At 39.7% G+C, this 22,254-nt stretch overlaps 1 protein-coding gene across 3 annotated transcripts in view; it reads right to left on the bottom strand.

The window, feature by feature from the left end:
• The window catches only part of Sumf1 (sulfatase modifying factor 1), an 82,524-nt gene that overhangs the window by 4,067 nt on the left and 56,203 nt on the right, over positions 1-22,254 (bottom strand). Inside the window, exon 7 of one of the 3 annotated variants that reach the window (XM_055628635.1) lies at positions 6,801-6,860. The exons of 1 other annotated variant lie outside the window; for it this stretch is intronic. In XM_055628635.1, coding sequence (XP_055484610.1) covers positions 6,801-6,860 — 60 coding nt within the window. Of the gene's footprint in view, positions 1-6,800; positions 6,861-12,484; positions 12,813-22,254 lie in introns of those variants that run through there. One more of the 3 variants, XM_055628633.1, reaches the window with a different exon arrangement.

The raw sequence follows: 22,254 nt of genomic DNA, 5'->3' as shown, positions 1-22,254 counted from the left end.
TAGATTAAATGGCTAAACAGTGCTTTCAGAAGCACAAAAAAAAAAAAAGGCAAAAATTAGGCAAGAGCCATTCCATAGATAGCCTGATCACATCACAGCAAGATTAGACTGTCAATCTGTGAGTACTTGCAATAGGCTAGATGCAATTTTAGGCATGAGGAATGCAGTCAGAGCAGACAAACAAAGAATCTGCTAGCAGAGAGCTGACATTCACAGGGAGCAGTCAGACTGCAAACAGACTGAAAAATTTAAGACTGCTTCAGTGGTGGTCATCTCTGAAGACAAGGAAGATGGGGAGAGGCAAATGAAAAACAACAGTGGCTGCTTTTCATAGGGTGTTTTGGAAAAGTCTCTCTGAGAGGGAGCTGAGATGACCTAAGAACTGGAAAACAAGAATTACAGAGAAAATACGACAAAGAAATAATGTAAAAAGCAAGAAATGTAAGCAGATAGATAAAATCACACCACCATCTCCCCAGTCTGAGGAGTTTGGTCTCATACAAATCAAACTTGTGATAAACATTTTGGTAATCTTTTGAACAGCAAGGGCAAAATCCCAAGCTCAGTGGCTATTTCATCTTAGGCAAAGCCTTCCAGAATCTGTCCTCACTGATAAAATGAAGCTCTCTGTAGAAATACCTGAGAACAGCTCATCTTGGCTTGGAAACTGAGCTCAGTGTTAGAGCGCATGCCTAGGGTGAGCAAGGCTTGCATTCAATCTCACAAAAAGTGAAACATATCCAAACCAAACCAAAGTCCTCCACAACAGAGATAAACAAGCAGCACAGACAAAGAACAGCAAACAGCTTGCTTAGTGGACACACACTGTTAGTCACTGGACCTCAGCCTGGCTGACCTCCACCTCAGGGAAACAAGAGCAGCACTGTTCTGCTTGGAGAAAGGCCCTGGGTTGCCTGTGGGAAGAAGATGACACCTCCTCCAGCTGGGGAAGGAAAGGGCAGCATACACCAGCAGGCTGAGGTCAGCTCTGGCGATGGCACAGGACTACAGTTTTAGTTGGATGGATTACTGTATATGTTACAAAAGCTAGGCTGCAACAGCTCTGATGAGTTTTTAGTGCCCGTTCAGAACAGTTTTGAAAAGGATTCTCCATCAATAACAGAGGAGACTAGGAAAAAGATTGATGACATACAAGACTGTCTGAAAACCTTAAGTATAATACAAAATAATTCAATTTTTAAAAAATATATAACAAAGTACATGTAAACTCATGGCAGAAATACAATCTAATAGTTTATGACATAAGACATCTGATTTTCATTGTCATCGTTATCATTTTATTTCTTTTCTAAATTTTATGCAGTAGAGTTGTTTTGTTTGTGTAACAGAAAGCTTTAAAAAAAATCGATAATCACAAAATGGATCACAGTGTTTCCCCAGGCCTTCCATCAAACCAAAATGACTCTGAAGAACCAAAGCCAGAACGTCTCACCGCACAGTGGTGATAGCGTGGGGAGATCACTCGGTGGCAGAGCACTTCCCTGGTCCTCACACACGCGCATGCACACACACACACACACACACACACACACACACACACACACACACACGCACACGCACACGCACACGCACACACACACACACACACGGGCTGAGAGGTCAGGTTCATCACTTGCAAAGAGTCAATTCATACCACCATTCTACTCAAACATATCCATTCCCTCAGAAAATATGTATTAATAAGTAGTACTCTTAGATTTCAATAATGAGGCTCTAACAGAGACACGATTAAAGAGTAAATGTCCTGATTATGAATGTTCTGGTTGTTCTTTATATTTTTTTTGTACCTCTATTTTTAGCATCGAAAATGGTTCTTAAAGGAAGTGAGGTCTTTGGGTGACTAAAAAAATGGGTCATTCTATTAATTAAGAACAGGAGTAGAAAAAAAAAAGAACGGGAGTAGTAGGAGGGACCTGTCTCAGCCTGATTTCATCAAAACGGCTAATTACTTTGTAAAACTGATTTCAGTATCTGTGTTAAGAATGTGTGCTTGGATCAGGAAACAATCCATTCAAGATGATGACCTACCAGCCTGGAGGCCTTGAACTCAAGTGGGGCAGAAATATGGTTTCATGAGAGGAAAGCATTTCTCAGATAAAGGAAAATTTTAAGGCAATTGTATCTAATATTGAATAAAATCATTCTAGGGAAGCCTGTACCAGAACCCAGGACTTCCAACTGATCTTTCACATGCCACTAGACCAATTCCTTTGTTATTCTGGTGAGAGGACACCACTGATGCTGGATCTGAATGACGATCCCACACTGGAATGTTAGGCAAAAATCTAACAATATCAAGAACCAAAGTCTGTACTTATCATACAATGACTCTTTATTCTTCCAAAAATCCTATCAGAAAGATATATTATATTATACACACGGGGAAAACTGAGATCAAGAGGCATTAACAGTGTACCTAAGGCCACAGCACATAAGCAGCAGGTCAAGGATAACAGCTTGTGCTCTTAACTGGATGCTGTGCTACCTCAATAGCCACTCTGTGTCCTCACCTCCTTCCTGAAGCTGTACCTTAGACAGACTGCTAAAAACTAGGAAGGAGGAGACTGGAGAGACGGCTCGTCAGTTCAGAGCAGTTACTGCTTTCCCAGAAGTCCAAGGCTTGATCCCTAGAACCCACAGGGTGGCTCACAACTATCAGTAACTCTAGTCCCAGGGGATCCGATTCCCTCTTCTGGCCTCCATGGGCACTGAGAATACAATTGGTATGCAGACATACATGCAGGCACAACTCCACCCCCCCACACACATACACACACAAAAGTTTTTGTAATTAATAAAATGAAATAACCCTTAAAAAAAAACTAGACATGATTATTGGAGTTTAGCCATGCAAAGTGGGCTTGGTTTACAACCAAAAGTGTGTTACCTTCTAGTCAGAGTAATTTTAAATATTAACTAATGGAGAGATGGCTCAGTGATTAAAGGTACTAGTTGTTGTTCCAGGGGACCTGGGGTCATCCCAGAACCCACATGGTAGTGGCTCATAACTCTCTGTAACTCTGAGGGCATTCACATTAAGCTGTGCAAATATGCAGACAAAATATTCATACATATAAAATAAAAATAAACCTTTAAAAATTAATTATAACATTCCTTCTTTTTATTTATTTCTAGAATTGCCATTTTCCTCTAGAAAAACTTTGATTCCATCCAGTTTTGTCATTCTGCTATTCTCTTCTGTAATAGTCTCTCCATCCTAAACTAATACTCAAGATGTATTCTACAGATTGATTATGAACAATTAATGATTAACTTGATTCTAAATCAGCCGTTCATTTAAAACAATTGTAGATAATCAGCCTAGGTAGAGAAAATAAAGTGACAAAAACAACTTAATCCAAAAAAAGATGAAGATTAAAAAGGAACAAAGAATAGGTAAGGCAAAGAAGAAAACTAAAACCTCATGATACCAAATTCAAACCCAATAATAACAATAGTTTCATTAAATGTAATTGGTTTAAATAATCAATGAAAATGCAGAGATTGAAATAATAAACAAAATTTCATATGAAAGACTTGATTCATTGAAAGACAGAATTATCAGAGTTTTACCTAAGTAGAAACAGATAATCTACAAAACCCAACATCTATAGATAAATTAATTTAGTCTAGACATGGTTTGAGTGTATCACCTAAGGCTATGAAGGGGATGGAGGCCTGTGTTGTTTAGAGCTGACGCCTTTGGGGGAGATGATTAGGATTAGGTAAAGTCATTTGGATAGAGTTATGCTTGATTCTTATTGACTTTATAGGAAGAGGGAGAGTAATCATAAAGAATGTGCACACACACACACACACACGCACCCTGTCACTTTCCATGTGATACCTTAGGCCAACTCTGGACCCAGCAAGAATATAAGCACCATATGATCCTCTTCAACTTTGTATCCCTAAAACCATAAGCCAAAATAAGTCTCTTTTCTTTAAAAAAAAAAAAAATTGAATCTTTTTGGGTTTTCATGACAGTGAAAATGAAAAATGAAAGAAAAAAAGGCTAAATACATTTGTCTAGGTCCAAATGCCTTTAACAAGGGATTCTACCAAGCATTTCAGAAAAGAAATGATGTTAATTTTACATGAATTCTTCTTTATAAAAACTAAAAATTTAAGAATATTTTACAGTTAAATTTATGAACACAATATACCAAAACTACACAAAGACTACTAGGAACAACAACAAAAAATCTACTCGTCGTTAATTATATGCATAAGGTCATCGTCTAACTCAAATGCTGATTTCTGTACCCCCCCCCCCATATCTGGTTGCAATGCCTGTTCTACGAATTTCCTATCTCAGTGTTGTGCAAACACTGTTCCTCAATTGTCCCCTGATGTGCCAATAAAGCAGCTTACAGTTAATCACTGAGCAGGGGAGAGAGTAGGGCTGGACTTCCTGTCAGCCAGGGGATGAGGAGTTAGAGGAAGAAGTAGGAGACTGAGCCAGGGGAGAGGTCCAGGTGACATCAGAGAGAAGAACAAAGTGCTACAAAGTGCAAGTATCTCTGGGATACATGCTGAGAGGAAGCCCAAATTAACTTAGAGGGTTAAGAATAGAGTAATAACTGATCAGTTCTTGTGCTGTGAAGCTTTTAAAAATAATATAATAAGAGTGTTAATTATTTGTGTGATAGCCAGGTTGAGAGAGAAACTGAGAAACACACACAGTTTTATAAAAATAACAACAACACAAAAGTTCCCAACATTGTAGAAAACTGAATCCAAAATATATAAAAAGATAATATATCATGACTAAGTGTGATATACCCCAGGAATGAAATGATGGCATAATAAATGAAATCAAGCTACACATGACTGGCTGCTAACGTGAGATTCTGAATGGTGAGTTCAAAGTTAGTCTTGGCTATATAGTAAGACACTGACTCAAAAAAATAAACAAACAAACAAAAAAACCCAACAAAATGAAAATCAATTAGTGTACTTTATCATGTTATACTGTATTAACTGATGGAAATGAAAAAGAAAATCATCTCATCAGATGTATACAAAGCATCTAGCAAAATCTATATTCATTGATAATTAAAAATTTTGAAAAAGCAAATATCCTCAATCTGATATGAAATGTAACAACTATAGCAGTATAATACCTAATTTCAAAATATTTTTTAATTCCCTACAATCAAGGATGAGACATGAAGGCTAGGCATCATAGCACAGACCTTTAAACTCAGCACATGGAAGACAGAGACAGGTAGATCTTTGTAAGTTCAAGGACAGCCTGGTCTATGCTGTAAGCTCCAGGGCAGCCAGAGATTAAAAAAAAAAAAAAAGAAAGAAAGAAAGAAAGGAAGAAAGGAAGGAATGAAGGAATGAAGGAAGAAAAACAAACAGTGAGACATGAGCCAAGCAAGGTAGAACATACCCATAGTCCCATTTATTAGGGGATTGAGGCAGAAAGAATACTTTACCTCAGGAGTTGGAGACCACCCTGGCCAGCATACCAAGGCCCTGACTCAATTAATTAATTACGATTCCATAAAGTTAAATTTATCCTCATCTTATTAATAACATAGATTTGTTGTTTTTAAAGAGATGGTCTCACTATGTCACTCACAGCATCACTCAGCTGCCTCCTGAGTGATGAAATTAAAGGTATGTGCCACCATAGCCAGCTTAACATAGATTTGAAGCAAGAATTGAGTTGAACTGAATAAACTTCCCACCTGAATCACATGGCCAAAGATTCTACACTAAGAAATGTGGAGAGAATGCATGCCTACAAACTCACCCATATACGTTATCAGCTAGAGTTTCTTGAGGCCATTAGCAAACTTTGCTATGTTTTCAATACCTGAAGAGCTTTAAAACCTGGCTTTCCACTTATGCCATCTGATTAGATTTTATATATACATACATATGATTAGATATATATGTGTGTGAATGTTTATGTATGTATGTGTGTGTATATATATATATTATATACAATATGTAATAATATATAATCTCAGATGATTCTAAAGGAAAATAAAGTTTGAGGACTACTGTTTTAGGACAAGGTTTGTTATTGTCTCTATTACAAAATTAGTAACTTAAATTAGGAATCACTATAGATGGTTTTAAGTCTCTAGGACGACCAGGACTGAATCAATTAGCATGCAGAGATCCTTGTTAATAAAAATGCTTCTTTGTACAGAACCAGAAGACAGACCCTGAATGATCAAGGTACTAAAAATACATGACTCAAGAAGAAGGGAAAGGGTCAGGTTCTGTTTCCAAATTCCTTAGGACGGTTGTTTATGATGCACCAATCACTCAGACTAACCAAGAATTGCCAGTTTGGACACTGAAATCATAGCTCACGGAGCAAAAATGCACGCTTGGGTGCTTCCATTTTGGTAAATCACAAACCACCCTCCATTTATAATTTTAGTTTGAATCTCTACTCAGATTTTTACAGACTTCGAAATTTACAGACATCTGAAATTAAGGGTGTGGTCCTAGATCTAAGCATGGGAAGAGGTAGATGGACCACCCTATTTTAGGCCAACAGAAGCCTCTCACCAGGCAGTTCAAGAGTCAGCAAATGATTTGGCTGACAGTGTGCAAATGATCCACAAGCTCTGTTTCTCCTGTTACTTTCCCCCATGCCTCTTACTAAGCTGCAGACTTTCCTGCCTTTTTCTTGTTTGGATGGGAAGAGGTTTATGTTAGCAAAAATGAGTGGAACATTTGGGGTTCTATGTTATAATGAATTTGTGAGCCACAAGGACATCTCAACAGAGTTTAGTAGCATGACTGACCTTATGGCACATATAGGATCCACCTTTCTTCACACGATCGTTCCCAGAAGTGGGGCCTTTCTGTGATTGAAGAGAAAAATCATTTGTTAGTCTGGACAACGTGAATGTTCCTCCCTGAGTGAAAAGGAATATACTTTGGCAGAAGTAGTCATCCTGTGGCCATCTAAACTCTCCACATGTGTTTCTGTCCTGGACACTGCATCTGTGCCCACACCCTTCTGAATATCCATGACCCCAATGTTCAATCTCCTACAATCCTCAAGTTCCTGCTACCACATGAAGACTTTGTGATAACAGAAAGCATTCTTTTTTTTTTTTTTTGTCTAAGTGATTATAAATCTCCTACATCATCATCCTAATACTCAGATAAATTATGTTGGTGCTGGCTAATAATTTCTCCATGTATCACCTACTATTCCCTTTACACAGTTTCAAAAACTATATGCACCCATGTCCTATAAATGTAATTCTGAAGAATACTGTTTCCTGAAAGTAAATAAAATATAACAAAACAAAGTGCCTATTAGGAACAAGGTACTATTCTAAGTATTTGGAATTAATTCTTGTATTATCAATAGCCACTTTGGAGCAAGGAAAAATAGCAGAATGAAGATTCACATGAAGGCTTGGCTCCAGGAACTATGCTCTGAAGCACTCTGCCTTACTTCCCCTTAGAAACCAGAAGGGCAGGAAGTTGGAGACAGCCTAATGTTGGCAAGAAGGAACAGTGAAGAGAACAAAGATCCAGACAGAACAGCCAAAAGGTAAGTCTGTTTCTTCTAGAAAGAAGTTCTGATAAAAGGGCAATGGAGATGAAAATCCTGGCGCTTCAACTGCCAAGATAAAAGCCTCAACATCAAGTATGTTCTCCAAAAGGCATGTAAGAAGCGCCAAGAAACTCCCATAAGCCAGAGCCGGGAAATGGGGGTGGGAATGATTTTGTTTTTCCTTTGTTATTCAAAAAGACAACTAATCACACAACCATCTGTCCTGTTTACTGAAAATAAGAGAAGCCTGCACACTCCTTCTGGCTTAGTTTTCCCATTTCTAGCTAAAAACATATTTGTCAAAGGCCACTGAATAAAAGACAGCAGTTAAAAGGACTATGTTCACCCCAGCCTCAAACAGGAGTAGCACACTGTCTTGTGAATATTATCAAGGTGGATAGAAGGGCAGGCTTCTTCCAGGGTATTTCTACACTGTCACATAGTCACTGGCTCTACATAATTCCTTTGCAAGTTCAGAGTATTCCTAAGGCCCTAATCACTTAGATACATTGGTAATACCACTGCTTAAAGTTGGCATACTGAAAATGTAAAAAGCACCAGTGAAGATAAAGGCTACAGGCATGGTTTTCTCTTCAGGAACATCTAGAATTGGACAGCTATTACATCAGAATCTCTGGATGAGTTTATCATTGTATAAAAGCACGGCATTTGGAGCTGGAAAGACAGCACAGCAGATAAAGGCACTAGCTACTATTCCAGAGGACCCAGGTTCAATTCTCAGTACCCCCATGTCAGCTCACAGCCATCCGTGACCCCAGTCTCAGGGGGCTGCAGGCCTTTTTCTGGCCTCTGTGGGCACTGCATGCGCACACTGCACCGACATACATGCAGACAAAACATCCACACACATGAAACAGAACAGAAAAAGGGTAAAGCACTCATCAAGAATCCACTTGAAGCATGTATAATTACATATCTCCCTGTGTGATGACATATCTGTCTTAAGACTGCTTTTTGCTTGGGAATTCTTGCATTTGCTGCTTTGGGAGTTTCTCCACTTTCTGTCAGACTATAGGTTAATGTCAATTCAGTTTTCAACAACTAATCACACAGTGTGATTATCACAGTGTGTTCTATAATGTAAGATTAATTTTGTTTGTCAAAATACATCTAAGAACAGGAAGTAGGTCATTCACCAATGGTAAGATATGAAAACAGAAGTTCTCTCTCACTGCTATGCCAATGATCTAAAGCTGCAGGGTAAAAAAATATGTCATTCTTCATGGTGGCACAGAACTAGCAAAACCCACACAGGCTAGGACAACTGCAACAGCCAACACAGCCCTAAACCTAGGCAACTGCTCAGCTACTTGCTATAAATAAGACTATTTTTGCTATAAACAAGACATAGGATTAGGTACAACTTTTTGAAATGCTTATCACTTTGCCAAAAAGGGAGGAAAATTACCAAAAGGATACTGTATCTTAAATAGTGACCCTAAAACTCATGTTCAATTGTCTTAAAAAGTTACTGATTTGGGTTGATGGGATGGCTCAGGAATAACAGGGCTTGAAACAAAGCCTTTATAATCTAAGTTCAATGTACAAGACTTACATGGTAGAAGGAAAAACTGGCTCCTTCAAGTTGTGTTCTGACTTCCGCATATACACTGTGACACACGTGTGTCCACACATAAACATACAAACTAATAAACAGGTTGGTGATGATATCTCTATCTCTCTATCTTTAGGTGGTAAGTGCCTATTGCTGAAGACACTACTCACTCCGAGTGCAGGACATAGAAAAATCAACCTCAAACTGACCAGTAAACTCTCTCCTAGACGGCTGGCCTACACAGTGACAGAGGTCCTCTGACGGTTGCTGGGGAAAGAAACACTATCGGTCTTACCTAGTATGGAAACCTGACTGCTACAACACTGGCATTCCTGCAGGATGTACCCGTTAGTATAACAGTGGAACGATGGCGACGCGAGTAACCAACACTTTCCGGTTGAGCCCAGCTCTACAGGGGGAATTTCATACCTGGTCAAATGCCATTACTAAGGAGATAGTAGGCCTTAAGGGGAGCCTACTGTTTTGGTTTTGCTAAACAGTCACACTGTCACACTGCCTTCTAAATACTTACGCTTATACCCATGGATTTGTTTTGCTCTCATCTTTGGTCAGAGAAGATCCTTACGTAAGACCCATAACTGGTCAAAGCTCAGAGTATGAATAACTCTGTGGCTGTGTCATCTGTATCAGCCTGCCAACACCTAAGGCTCAGGGTATGTCATAGAAGAGGAGTGGAGAGAAAATAAGCTAGTGGATGAGGAGGAGAGCTACAACATGCTGACCTCTGGACATGACATGGTTGTATGCATCAGCTCAGTTTCACAGGATCAAGTCATTCAACATTTCATAACAGATCAATGAAGTGTCCTCAAGACCTGACTCTCCTCAAAGAATTAAAAATATTATCTAAACCTTCTACCTTTTATAGACACATCCAGAAGTTTTTAGGTAAAAATCACATAGCACATGAATTTTTTTTTTAAATAATATAAAGGTATTTGATTAAACTAGTCTGGGTAATTGCTAAAACAGAAGCTCTATAATGTGTCACCTCAGCCACCCAACTTGATTCCCAGAATTCTGTTCTTTCTGGCTTCAGGTTAAGGTGAGCGACAAGAGATATCTACTGGGAGGCTCAGAGGACAGAAGAGAAACAAGAGCCAGAGTGCTTTCCTGTTCAGAATACTGACACCAAAAGACCAAGCAGGTCCACAGCTGCTGCTGCCCCTCTCGGACCCCCCATTCTTCAGCCTCCGACTTCGGGGCAGGTGTGCTCTGGGCTCGGGGATGAAGGGCACTCATCTTGTCTACAGGGATCACTTCTTCACAGTTGAGAGCAGTTTCAGTCTGTCTGCATGAAGCACAGGTGACAATCCTCAGTGCCAGACTGCATCTGCTCTTCCCAACAAGACACATATTTGTCTTTTCCAGTTGTGTCCTTGTAGATCTCAAGTACCCACACTGCACTTGAAGAAAGCCACTTTTTCATAATACAGTATACACAGGTATGACAGCATCAGAAATTATACTTTAAACAGCATTATAGCTACTCTGTATGATAAAAATTCAGCAATAAATTCATTTACACATAGAGATGTACACACAGGCACACACAAACACAGATACACCAAACTAATGGTTCGGTCCATCTCTGACTGAATGAACCATGACTGCCAGAGTATAATCATTGAGTCTGCGCTATGGGATTCTCTCTTTTCTTTATATCTCAACATTTTCAAAACAAGAAACTTAAAACTAACATTTGTGTGAGATGCCACTAAGCAGAGTCATTAAAGAGCTACTCGTAACATTACGTGAAGAAGAAAGAGAAAAAGAGGTTAACAGGCAGGGGTGTGAGGCTTTAAAAGTGCCACCCATGAGTTACTTCTCAGACTCTTGTAATAAAAATGGGGAGCAGATTTGGTACAGTAAAGACTAGAATTCTCTGGCATCATAAGGGCCTTCTGCATACACTCAGAGATAGTTCATTAGAAATTTTAAGTGTATCTTTCATTGTGTTTACTGTCTTGTTATAAACAAGACAGTGCTATAGAGCACAATGCACTCTCCAGAGCAGAAAGTACTTCTAGAAGGTGCCCACAATTCTCTAAATAACCCCTCACCCATAGCCCGGTAAGCAACCCTAATGAGACTCACTGGGAGGCACACATTCGAGCACACACACAGGCGAGCATGCACACACACACACACACATAAACACACATGACATAAAAATATATGGACTAGCTGAGAAGAGGATGGGGATCAGAGAGATTGGGACAAGGATAAGAGGGCAATGGGGTGAAAATTATAATTATGTATGTGTATAAAAATGTCATAATGAAACCTGTTGTGTACAATTGATACATAATAATAAAAACATTTAAAATAAAGTAAAAATAATTTTGAAAAAATATTTTTCCCTTTTATTATTATTATTATTATTATTAATTACACTTTATTCATTTTGTATCCCCCCATAAGCCCCTCCCTCCTCCCCTCCCGATCCCACCCTACCTCCCCTTTCTGCATGTATGCTCCTCCCCACATCCACTGATAGGGGCGGTCCTCCTCTCCTTCCTTCTGATCTTAGTCTATCAGATCACATCAGGAATGGCTGCATTGTCTTCTTCTGTGGCCTGGTAAGGCTGCTCCCCCCTCAGGGGGAGGTGATCAAAGAGCAGGCCAATCAGTTTATGTCAGAGGCAGTACCTCTTCCCATCACTATGTAAGCCACTTGGACACTAAACTGCCATGGGCTACATCTGTGCAGGGGTTCTAGGTTATCTCCATGAATAGTCCTTGGTTGGAGTATGAGTTTCTGGAAAGTTCCCTGTGTTCAAATTTTCTTGTTCTGTTGCTCTCCTTGTGGAGTTCCTGTCCTCTCCAGCTCTTGCTATTTCCACTTCTTACATAAAATTCCATTCACTCTGCCCGCCAGTTGGCCATCAGGCTCAGCATCTGCTTTGATAGCTGCAGGGCAGAGGTTTTCAGAGGCCCTCTGTGGCAGGTTCCTAGTTTGTTTCCTGTTTTCTTCTTCTGGCTTTCAGAGGCCCTCTGTAGAAGGTTCCTAGGTTGTTTCCTGTTTTCTTCTGGCTTTCAGAGGCCCTCTGTAGCAGGTTCCTAGGTTGTTTCCTGTTTTCTTCTTCTTCTGATGTCCATCCTCTTTGCCTTTCAGGATGGGGATTGAGTGTTTTAGTTAGGGTCCTCTCTTTTGCTTAGTTTGTTTAGATGTACCGATTTTAGTGGATTTGTCCTATGTTGTATGTGTATATGAGTGAGTATATACTGTGTGTGTCTTTTTGCTTCTGGGACAGCTCACTCAGGATGATCCTTTCCAGGTCCCACCATTTACCTGCAAATTTCATGATTTCCTTATTTTTCATTGCTGAGTAATACTGAATGGGCCTTTGAGGAAAAGATCAACTATAACATTGCAGATGTCACTTGTACAACTGCGGAGCATGTGCGAGCACTCCAGGGGTACTCAGATGCTGGCTGGCAGCCGGAAAGCCTTTGGCAGAGTGTGGACAGGGCAGGAAAGGTTAGGCAGTTCACAACCACTACAGACTTCTTCCTTCCAATCAAATGGAATTCAGAGTTTAACAGAAAAGGTGGAAGCAGTGGAGAGCAAGATCCAAGTTGTTTGAAATTTGAAAATGTCTTTAAAATTAGCCAAGCCAGATGTTTGTAGTACGGGCTTCTTGCCTCGAAGAAAACAAAGAGGGATCACAAAACTATTCAAAATTTGAGAGACTTTTAAATGGCCTCATAGGTCTCTCTATGAAATATCTGCTGGACAGATGCCTAGAAGCCCTGTGCGCTTCCTACTTACTGATACCATTTCTCACCAGCCTCCTGGAAATACTTACACTCTGTGCCTAACATGTAAGTTCCAGTTGTACATTAAGCTCTTATTTACCATGCAAGACCCACCTGAAATATTATCAGAGGATGAAAAACATGAGCTCAATCAACTTGAGTTCAAATCCTGCCTCTGACACTGAGTGAGCCTTTGTGGAAGTTATATAACCCTCTATGCCCCGAGGCTGCTCCTTCAAAAACAGAGAGAATAATAATCCCTATTTCTCTGGAGTGATGTAGGGCCTGGAGGACATAATGTATAGGATGTATTAAACAAATGACAGGCAATCTGTGTCATGCTGATGTTACTACTTCATATTATTAATTTATAACTACCTCAGATTTCCCAAAGGTGCTCATGAACTTAATAGCCCTGTCAGTGTATAACTTCAAATTCAAACCCAGAGAGACCACTTGATCTAGTTTGTCTGATGCTCAATTCCCAAACAGAGTTGTCTGAGTCCTAATAAAATTCATGGCATGTTAATAACCCTTGTAGAATAGAGACAGACTGTTTTATAATATAATAAAATTACCACAGCCAGCATCACAGAGTACAGTCTGAGTCTATCATGACATCAAACTTAGTTGAATTGAACTTTTCAGCAGTAAAACCAACACAGCACAGAAACCTGTGACTTAAAAATAACAGAGTCAGTGTCACTTCAACATACAGTGAGCAAATCCAAAAATATTCACTTTCATACTAAGGTCTTTCTACTAGCCTAATTCAAATCATATCCAGAGAGAAAAACTGAAATTCATAATTTTTTATTGGACAACGGTAGCTATTCTTTATTTTTAAAAACATTTAAACAGCAACTTAGTGACTATCTCACAATATCTCCCAGTCCTAAAAGATAATCTGGATTGCATCCTCTCTTTCATCCCTACATCGAAGTAGCCCAATTGACTTTACCTCCAAAGGAGAGCTCTAATGAATGGCAGTCCATCTCCATGGCAACCTCTCCCGTAACTACCATCATTCCTCAGCAGAATCAACCACAATAACCTCCTGACAGGCCTTTACAGTTTCCAAAATGGTACGTGGTGGGAGCCCAGTAACATCTGCAGAATAGATAAAAGGCTGGCATTGTTTTAAAAGACAAGCCAGGCAAAAGGGAATGCATACTGCATAATTCCATTTTTCTTAGAACGGAAGAAAGCACCAGGTAATCTGTACTTTCTAGAAAGAGAATTGCAAACTGCTGGGGCCTGAGACACAGAGAAGGTTATAAGGTGGTACAGAGAAAGTAGGAGGTTACGGGCATATTCGCTATTCTGACTGGAATGATTCCATGGATGATTACCAAACTAGATAAAAAATGAATTCTTCAAGTGTATGCAGTTTATTGCACATCAATGTCAATTTTAGCAAGATAATGAGGGGAGCTGCTTGCTTGCTTATTTGCTTGTTTTGAGCCTTGGTCTCACTAGGTAGTCCTGACTAGCCTGGAGCTCCCTACCTAGACAAGGATGTCTCAGATTCATAGAGATCCACCTGTCTCTGCATCCCAAGTGCTGGGAGCTGTGCATGCCCAGACACAGCTGGGGCTTTTGAAAGAAAACAAAAAAACAGACAATAAAAAAAAAAAAAAGTCAGAGTAAGCCATAAGTCAGTAAGAAGACTAAGCTATTTTCGGGAAAATAGAACACCTGAAACAATTACAGCAGGAGTCCCATCAAACAGAATGGCCAGCCGACCTCTGTGCCTCCTAAACAGCACTAGGGACAAGAAGAAACAACACGGAGCCAACAAGATCCACTGTGAGTTGATAAGTAATAAAGCTGACTATTAAGAGCACAGGGGCTCAGGAGACTATTTGTTTCTACTTTCACATGTTTGGAATTTTCTATAAATAAGAACATTTTTACAATCAAAAGACACAAAAGTTTAAACCAGGATAACTGAAAAGAAAGACTGTGTTTTCCAGACCCCAAACGCTAGTCATGAAAAACTTCTTCACTAGTTTAAATACAGAGGAATTCAGAGACTAAAGGCAGATTTTATTCTCTACTCTCCAAGCTTCAGAAGTGCACTAGCTGAGTTGAGAGCTAAATTGCCCTTGCCCTGGTTGACAGGGTGCTAGATTCCCTGGAACACTTGACTTCTAGGGAAGCCTTCCAGCTGGCAGATGACATGGACTCCTATAGGCAGGGATCCAGCAGCCCAAAATTCACGGCAACCAAAAAATTATCCCATTGTCTATTTGAAGGTCCCCTGAACACTAACACAGCCAACAGGGGCATCATGTTTGTGACTAAGACACGGGCTCTGCTCACTGTTCCTAAAAGAAGTTTCTTCAGTCACTTCTGCCATCATATTTTTTTAGGCATGGTCTCATTGTTGTAAGCCAGGTTGTCTTAGCCTCGTGGGAGCCAGGATGATGGGTGCAGACCATTATCACATCAGTCCTAGCCCTTTAAAGAAAGGTAGAATGCTTTCAAATATCCCATAATATAAAACAACTAATGACTGCTGATTGTTCTACATCACAATTACTGCAAGTACACTAACGTCTTTCATCTCAACTGATCCAGATGATGACCCAGGAAAGCAGGAAGTATCATTTTAAGGACAAGGAACTTGGACTCCTGAAGCCCAAGAGTGCCAATGTGTGTCATGTGGTGGTCTAACAGCTAGCAAGTAGAGAGCCATAGAGGAGTAGAGTGCACACTAAGACTAGAGTCCACAAAATGACTGTCCTGGCGAGATGTCTAAATAAAGTTAACTTCCTAAGATATCAAAGTGATTTTCTGCACACATATACACAAATGCTAAACACAAAAGCATTTGCCACAATTCAAATCAAGCAGGAAGGAAAGTTCTTTCCTTCAGAAGTTCTGCTCACCCCTGCCTCCCAAGCATTCTGTACACTAGAAACTTTCCTTTCTACTGTACAGGATACATTTTAACGCTAACATTTACCTCCTTCACCGCTGTGTCGCCTGATATAGAGATTCTCTACAGGAATAAGTGCATAGAATGTTTAAAATGGTTTGTTTATTATGAATATCAGAACACATGGTGCCTTCAGACTTATCTCACCTCTAAGCAGTCAACCATCTTATAGGTGTCACAGAATCTCTTCCCAAGTTACAAAGTAAAAAATGTCCCTACAATTCTCTTTTATGCTCAGTGTTGATCAGGAAAAAGTATTTTAAGGGTAAGCAGATAAAGCATTACTTCAAATAAAGCTTTTTGAATAATGTGAAATGTACTCATCCCCTAGGAAAAGGATCAATGAAAAAGGGTTTGCAAGGTGGGCAAGATGGTACATGCCTTTAATCCCAGCACTTGGGAGGCAGAGACAAAAGGATCTCTGGGAGTTAGAGACCAGAATGGTCTGCATAGTGAGATCCTCGCTCAAAATAAAAACAAGACAAAAAAAGGAGGGAAAGAAGGAAGGAAGGAAGGAAGGAAGGAAGGAAGGAAGGAAGGAAGGAAGGAATAAAGGAACATAAATAGATTTAATTATTGCATTAAAAGAGGAAAGTGGAAGGTGATGCCAAAGAAAGGTTAAGGTACAGATAAGATCAAATTAGAACAACAGCCCACCAGACACACAAACCAAATGAATAGCTTCCTTTTCTTATAAACCCACACAATCCTGTGGCAAATTCCCCTGTTTTTTAAATGAATGAGAACAGCCATTTTCTTCATACTATTTGCTCTACTCCTACTAGGTCAAAGAAAAAGAATTCTCAAAAATTCCCTCAAGTTGCTCATACCATCATGGACAGCTCTCCATTGTCTAATAAACTATACCTCTCACTTCTGGAATCACAGACAAGATACTATATTTAACATACTATTTTCACTCAGAGAGTAAGCAGTACCTAAGTAAACCTACAGGTTGATACTTTTCACATATTTAAGTATTGCTTTATAATTAAATCTGTAAAATGGCCATTTACTGTAATAGAGCCTATTATTATCATTATTATAAGTCAATCACACACTTTATTGTTTAAATAAAGAAAAATTTAGAAGACAAAGGAAGAACTATTAACAACTGTGTCAGCACAGGCATGTGCAGACACCCAGTCATTTGCTCCATTTTCCAAACTAAGAGGAAAGTTCATAGATCTAAGTGCCTTCAAGAAGAAATTTGAAACATCACATTCAAGCAACTTAATGGCTCACCTAAAAGCCCTAAAAAAAAAAAAAGAAGCAGACACACCAAAAATGAGTAGATGGCTGGAAATAATTAAACTCAGGGCTGAAATCAAGAAATCAGAAACAAATAAAACAATTCAAAGAATCAATGAAACTAAGAGCTGGTTCTTTGAGAAAATCAACAGATAGACAAATCCTTAGCCAAACTAACTAAAAGGCAAAGAGACACCATCCAAATCAACAAAATCAGAAATGAAAAGGGGGCCATAACTACAGACACTGAGGAAATCCAAACAATCGTTAGAACTTACTTCAAAAGTCTATATGCCACAAAATTTGAAAATCTAAAAAATGGACAATTTTCTTGATAGATTCCACTTACCAAAGCTGAATCAAGACCAGGTAAATCAATTAAATAGTCCTATATTCCCTAAGGAAATAGAAGCGGTCATCAAAAGTCTCCCATCCAAAAAAAAGTCCAGGGCCAGATGGTTTCAGTGCAGAATTCTACCAGACCTTCAAAGAAGAGCTAACTCCAATTCTCTTCAAACTATTCCACAAAATAGAAACAGAAGGAACACTACCAAACTCATTCTTTGAAGCTACAGTCACCTTGGTACCTAAACCTCACAAAGACCCACCCAACAAAGAAAATTTCAGGCCAATCTCCCTTATGAACATTGATGCAAAAATACTCAACAAAACACTTGCAAACTGAATACAAGAACATATCAAAGATATCATCCACTATGACTAGGTAGGCATCATCCCAGGTATGCAGGGGTGGTTCAATAAACAGAAATCCATCAATGTGATCCACCATATAAACAAACTGAAAGAAAAAAACCACATGATAATCTCCCTAGATGCTGAAAAAGCATTTGACAAAATTCTACATCCATTCATGTTTAAAGTATTGGAGAGATCAGGTATACAAGGCACATACCTAAACATAGTAAAGGCAATATACAGCAAGCCTATAGCCAACATCAAACTAAATGGAGAGAAACTTAAAGCAATCCCACTGAAATCAGGGACAAGACAAGGCTGCCCACTCTCTCCATATCTCTTCAACATAGTTCTTGAAGTCCTTGCTAGAGCAATAAGACAATTAATGGAGACCAAGGGAATACAAATTGGAAAGGAAGAAGTCAAAGTATCACTATTTGCAGATGATATGATTGTATACCTGAGTGACCCCAAAAAATTCTACCAGGGAACTCCTACAGCTGATAAACACCTTCAGCAAAGTGGCCGGATACAAAATTAACTCAAAAAAAAAAAAAATCAGTAGCCCTCCTGTATACAAAAGACAAAAGGGCCGAGAAAGAAATTAAGGAAACAACACCCTTCACAATAGCCACAAATGACATAAAGTACCTTGGTGTGACCCTAACCAAGCAAGTCAAAGACTTGTATGAAAAAAATTTCAAGTCTCTGAAGAAAGAATTAGAAGAAGATATGAGAAGATGGAAAGATCTCCCATGCTCATGGCTTGGCAGGATTAATGGTAAAAATGGCCATCTTGCCAAGAACAATCAACAGATTCAATGCAATTGCCATCAAATTACCAACACAATTCTTTACAGAACTTGAAAGAAAAATTCTCACCTTCATATAGAACAACAAGAAACCAGAATTGCTAAAACAATTCTCTACAGTAAAAGATCTTCAGGAGGTATTTCCATCCCTGATCTCAAGCTGTACTATAGAGCAACAATACTAAAAACTGCATGGTACTGGCATAGAAACAGACTGATGGATCAATGGAATCAAATAGAAGACCCTGATATAAATCCACACACTTATGGACACCTGATTTTCGACAAAGATGCCAAATCCATTCAATGGAAAAAAGACAGCATCTTCAACAAATGGTGCTGGTCTAACTGGAAGTCTACATGTAGAAAAATGCAAATAGATCCATACTTAACAGCTTGCACAAAACTAAAGTCCAAGTGGATCAAAGACCTCAACATAAAACCAGACACACTAAACATGTTAGAAGAAAAAGTGGGAAAGAGCCTTGAACTCATAGGCACAGGAGACAACTTCCTGAACAGAACACCAACAGCACAGACTCTAAGAGCAACAATCAATAAACGGGACCTCATGAAACTGAAAAGTTTCTGTAAAGCAAAGGATGCTGTCGTCAGAACAAAACGACAGCCTACAGATTGGGAAAGGATCTTCACCAACCCTATATCTGACAGAGGGCTAATATCCAGTATATATAAAGAACTAAAGAAACTGAAAAGCAACAAACCAAGTAATCCAATTAAAAAATGGGGTACAGAGCTAAACAGAGAATTCTCGATAGAGGAATATCGAATGGCAGAGAAGCACTTAAAGAAATGCTCAACCTCATTAGCCATTAGGGAAATGCAAATCAAAACAACCCTGAGATTTCACCTTACACCCATCAGAATGGCCAAGATGAAAAACTCAAGGGACAACACATGCTGGAGAGGTTGTGGAGAAAGGGGATCCCTTCTCCACTGCTGGTGGGAACGTAAACTGGTACAACCACTCTGGAAATCAATTCTGCGCTTTCTCAGACAACTAGGAATAGCGCTTCCTCAAGATCCAGCCATACCACTCCTAGGCATATACCCAAAAGAGGCGCAAGTACACAAAAAGGACATTTGCTCAACCATGTTTGTAGCAGCTTTATTTGTAATAGCCAGAAGCTAGAAGCAACCCAGATGCCCCTCAACTGAGGAATGGATACAGAAATCGTGGTACATCTACACAATGGAGTATTACTTAGCGATAAAAAGCAAGGAAATCATGAAATTTGCAGATAAATGGTGGGAACTGGAAAAGATCATCCTGAGTGAGATATCCCAGAAGCAGAAAGACACACATGGTATATACTCACTCATAAGTGGATATTAGACATATAATATAGGATAAACATACTAAAATCTGTACACCTAATCAGGAAGAGGACTCTGGCTAAGATGCTCAGTCCCCATTCAGAAAAGAGAAAGAGGATGGACATCAGAGGAGGGACAAAACAGGGAACAGGACAAGAGCCTACCACAGAGGGCCTCTTAAAGGCTCTATCCTGCAGGGTATAGAGGCAGATGCTGACACTCATAGCCAAACTCTGGGCAGAGTGCAGCGAATCTTATGAAAGAAGTAGGAGATAGTAAGACGGGGAGAGGACAGGAGCTCCACAAGGAGAGCAACAGATCCTAAAAGTCTGGCACAGAGGTCTTTTTCTGAAACTGATACTCCAGCCTAGGACTATTCATGGAGATGGCCTGAAACCCTTGCACAGAGGTAGCCTATGGCAGTTCAATATCCATGTGGGCTCCATAGTAATAGGGACAGGTACTGTCTCTGACAGGAACTGATTGGCTTGCTCTTTGATCACCTCCCCTTGAGGGGGGAGCAGCCTTACCAGGCCACAGAAGAAGACAATGCAGCCACTCCTGATGAGACCTGATAGACTAGGATCAGAAAGAAGAGGAGGAGGACCTCCCTTTTCAGTGGACTGGGAGAGAGACATAGGTGAGGACGAGGGAGGGTGGGATTGGGAGGGAAGAAAGGAGAGAGGTACAGAGGGAAACAAAATGAATAAACTATATAATTAATAAAAATTAAAAAAAAAAAGAATGAGAAAAGGTGAGAATCCAAGCAAGGTCACAAGGAGGTAGAGGAGCCAGAGTTCAAGCCCAGGCTGTCAGGCCACGTGCACTGTGTGTGCTACCTCATATAGTGTCATAGTTTTACAATAAATGAATCAGCTGTTCTGAGGCCCAAAAACATTCCTTTACAGACCCTTTTCAGGAAAATAACTGTAACTCAAGGAGAATTGTGAGTAAAGAGTTCTTTTTTTTTTTTTTTTTTAAGATAGGTTAGGGTCAGAGGGAAGGGGAGACCCTCCCCCATCAGAGGACTTGGGGAGGGGCAGGGGAGATGAGGGAGGAAGGGTGGAATTGTGAGAGAATGAGGGAGGGGACTACAGCTGGGACACAAAGTGAATAAACTGTAGTTAATAAAAACATAAAATTTTAAAAAATAAAGGCTGATACAGACCAAGAAAAAAAAGACACTGCATAGCTTCACCTCCCCCACCTTCCCGTTGTTTATTTTTTTGGAGGGTGGGGTGAGAAGGGCTCCCAGACTAGCCTCAAACTTTTTATACATAAAAAGCTAGAATAAGTGGTTATGAGAACAAGTGAATGTACAAGGAAAGCCCGAGTCACCTGGGTGCTGTGTTTCAGGCTAGTGTCTGAAATGGGAGCAATCTTAAAAGACTAAGATCTTAATGTGTGGAATCTGTGCTAACATCAGGAATTGCAGCTGATGTTAGAACTCATGAGCTGCTGATCACCTACGGGCTTGGATAACTGTTGTAGTAAAATGACATGTACTTCATGTCAGGAAAAAACACACATATCACATCTGATGTTGAAGTGGTATCTGAACCAGGTGTGATGGTACATGTCTATAAAAACACTTAGGAGACAGAAGTAGGAGGATTTCAAGCTTGGGGCCAGCCTGCACTACATAGCAAGTTTGTGGCCACACAGGGATATATAATACTATCCCCATTGTCAAACAAAACAAAACAAAACAAAACAAAAAAAAAAAAAAGAAAAAGAAAGAGGCAGTGATGGCAGCTATGACAAGTGAAAGAAGAAAGAGACATACTAGCATTTTCCACCTTTATTTCTGCTGGGATGAGGCAGGAGTCTTGACAGCACAGGCTTTATTCTGTTCACCACTTCATCATGAGTGTTCACAGTGTCTGAGACTGAGGATGTTAGCAACAGCCATTTACTGACTCCATGGTGACTATACTTAAATGTCCGTGAAATAACTATTGGCCAGTGATTTGGGATTTTGCAAACAAAGGGAAAGAAGATCAGAAACAAAGAAACAAAAGATGGAAGGATCACTTTGAAATCTTTTTCCACAAAAGCACAAAGTCAGTCTTGGTCTTAAAATATATTACAGACAAAAAATAATCAGAGTCATCTGCAAGATGAACCAGACAGAAGGCATCCCAGGGCAGCGGCCACAAGGACAAGAAACTGCAAACTACCAGAGTGTAGTCTGGACTCTGAGCCCTCACTCTTGGTCGTGAAGTCCCTCATTTGTGAAATGCAAGTCCTGCAGAGGGACCCTCTGAGGTCCTGCCTTCACTGCCAT

Source organism: Psammomys obesus, unplaced genomic scaffold (genome assembly GCF_907164565.1).
Source record: "Psammomys obesus unplaced genomic scaffold, mPsaObe1.curated_primary_1811, whole genome shotgun sequence".
In the NCBI taxonomy this organism is placed as follows: Eukaryota; Metazoa; Chordata; class Mammalia; order Rodentia; family Muridae; genus Psammomys; species Psammomys obesus.
Note: the sequence above shows the minus strand (reverse complement) of the source record. Positions and strands in the feature narration are given on the sequence as shown.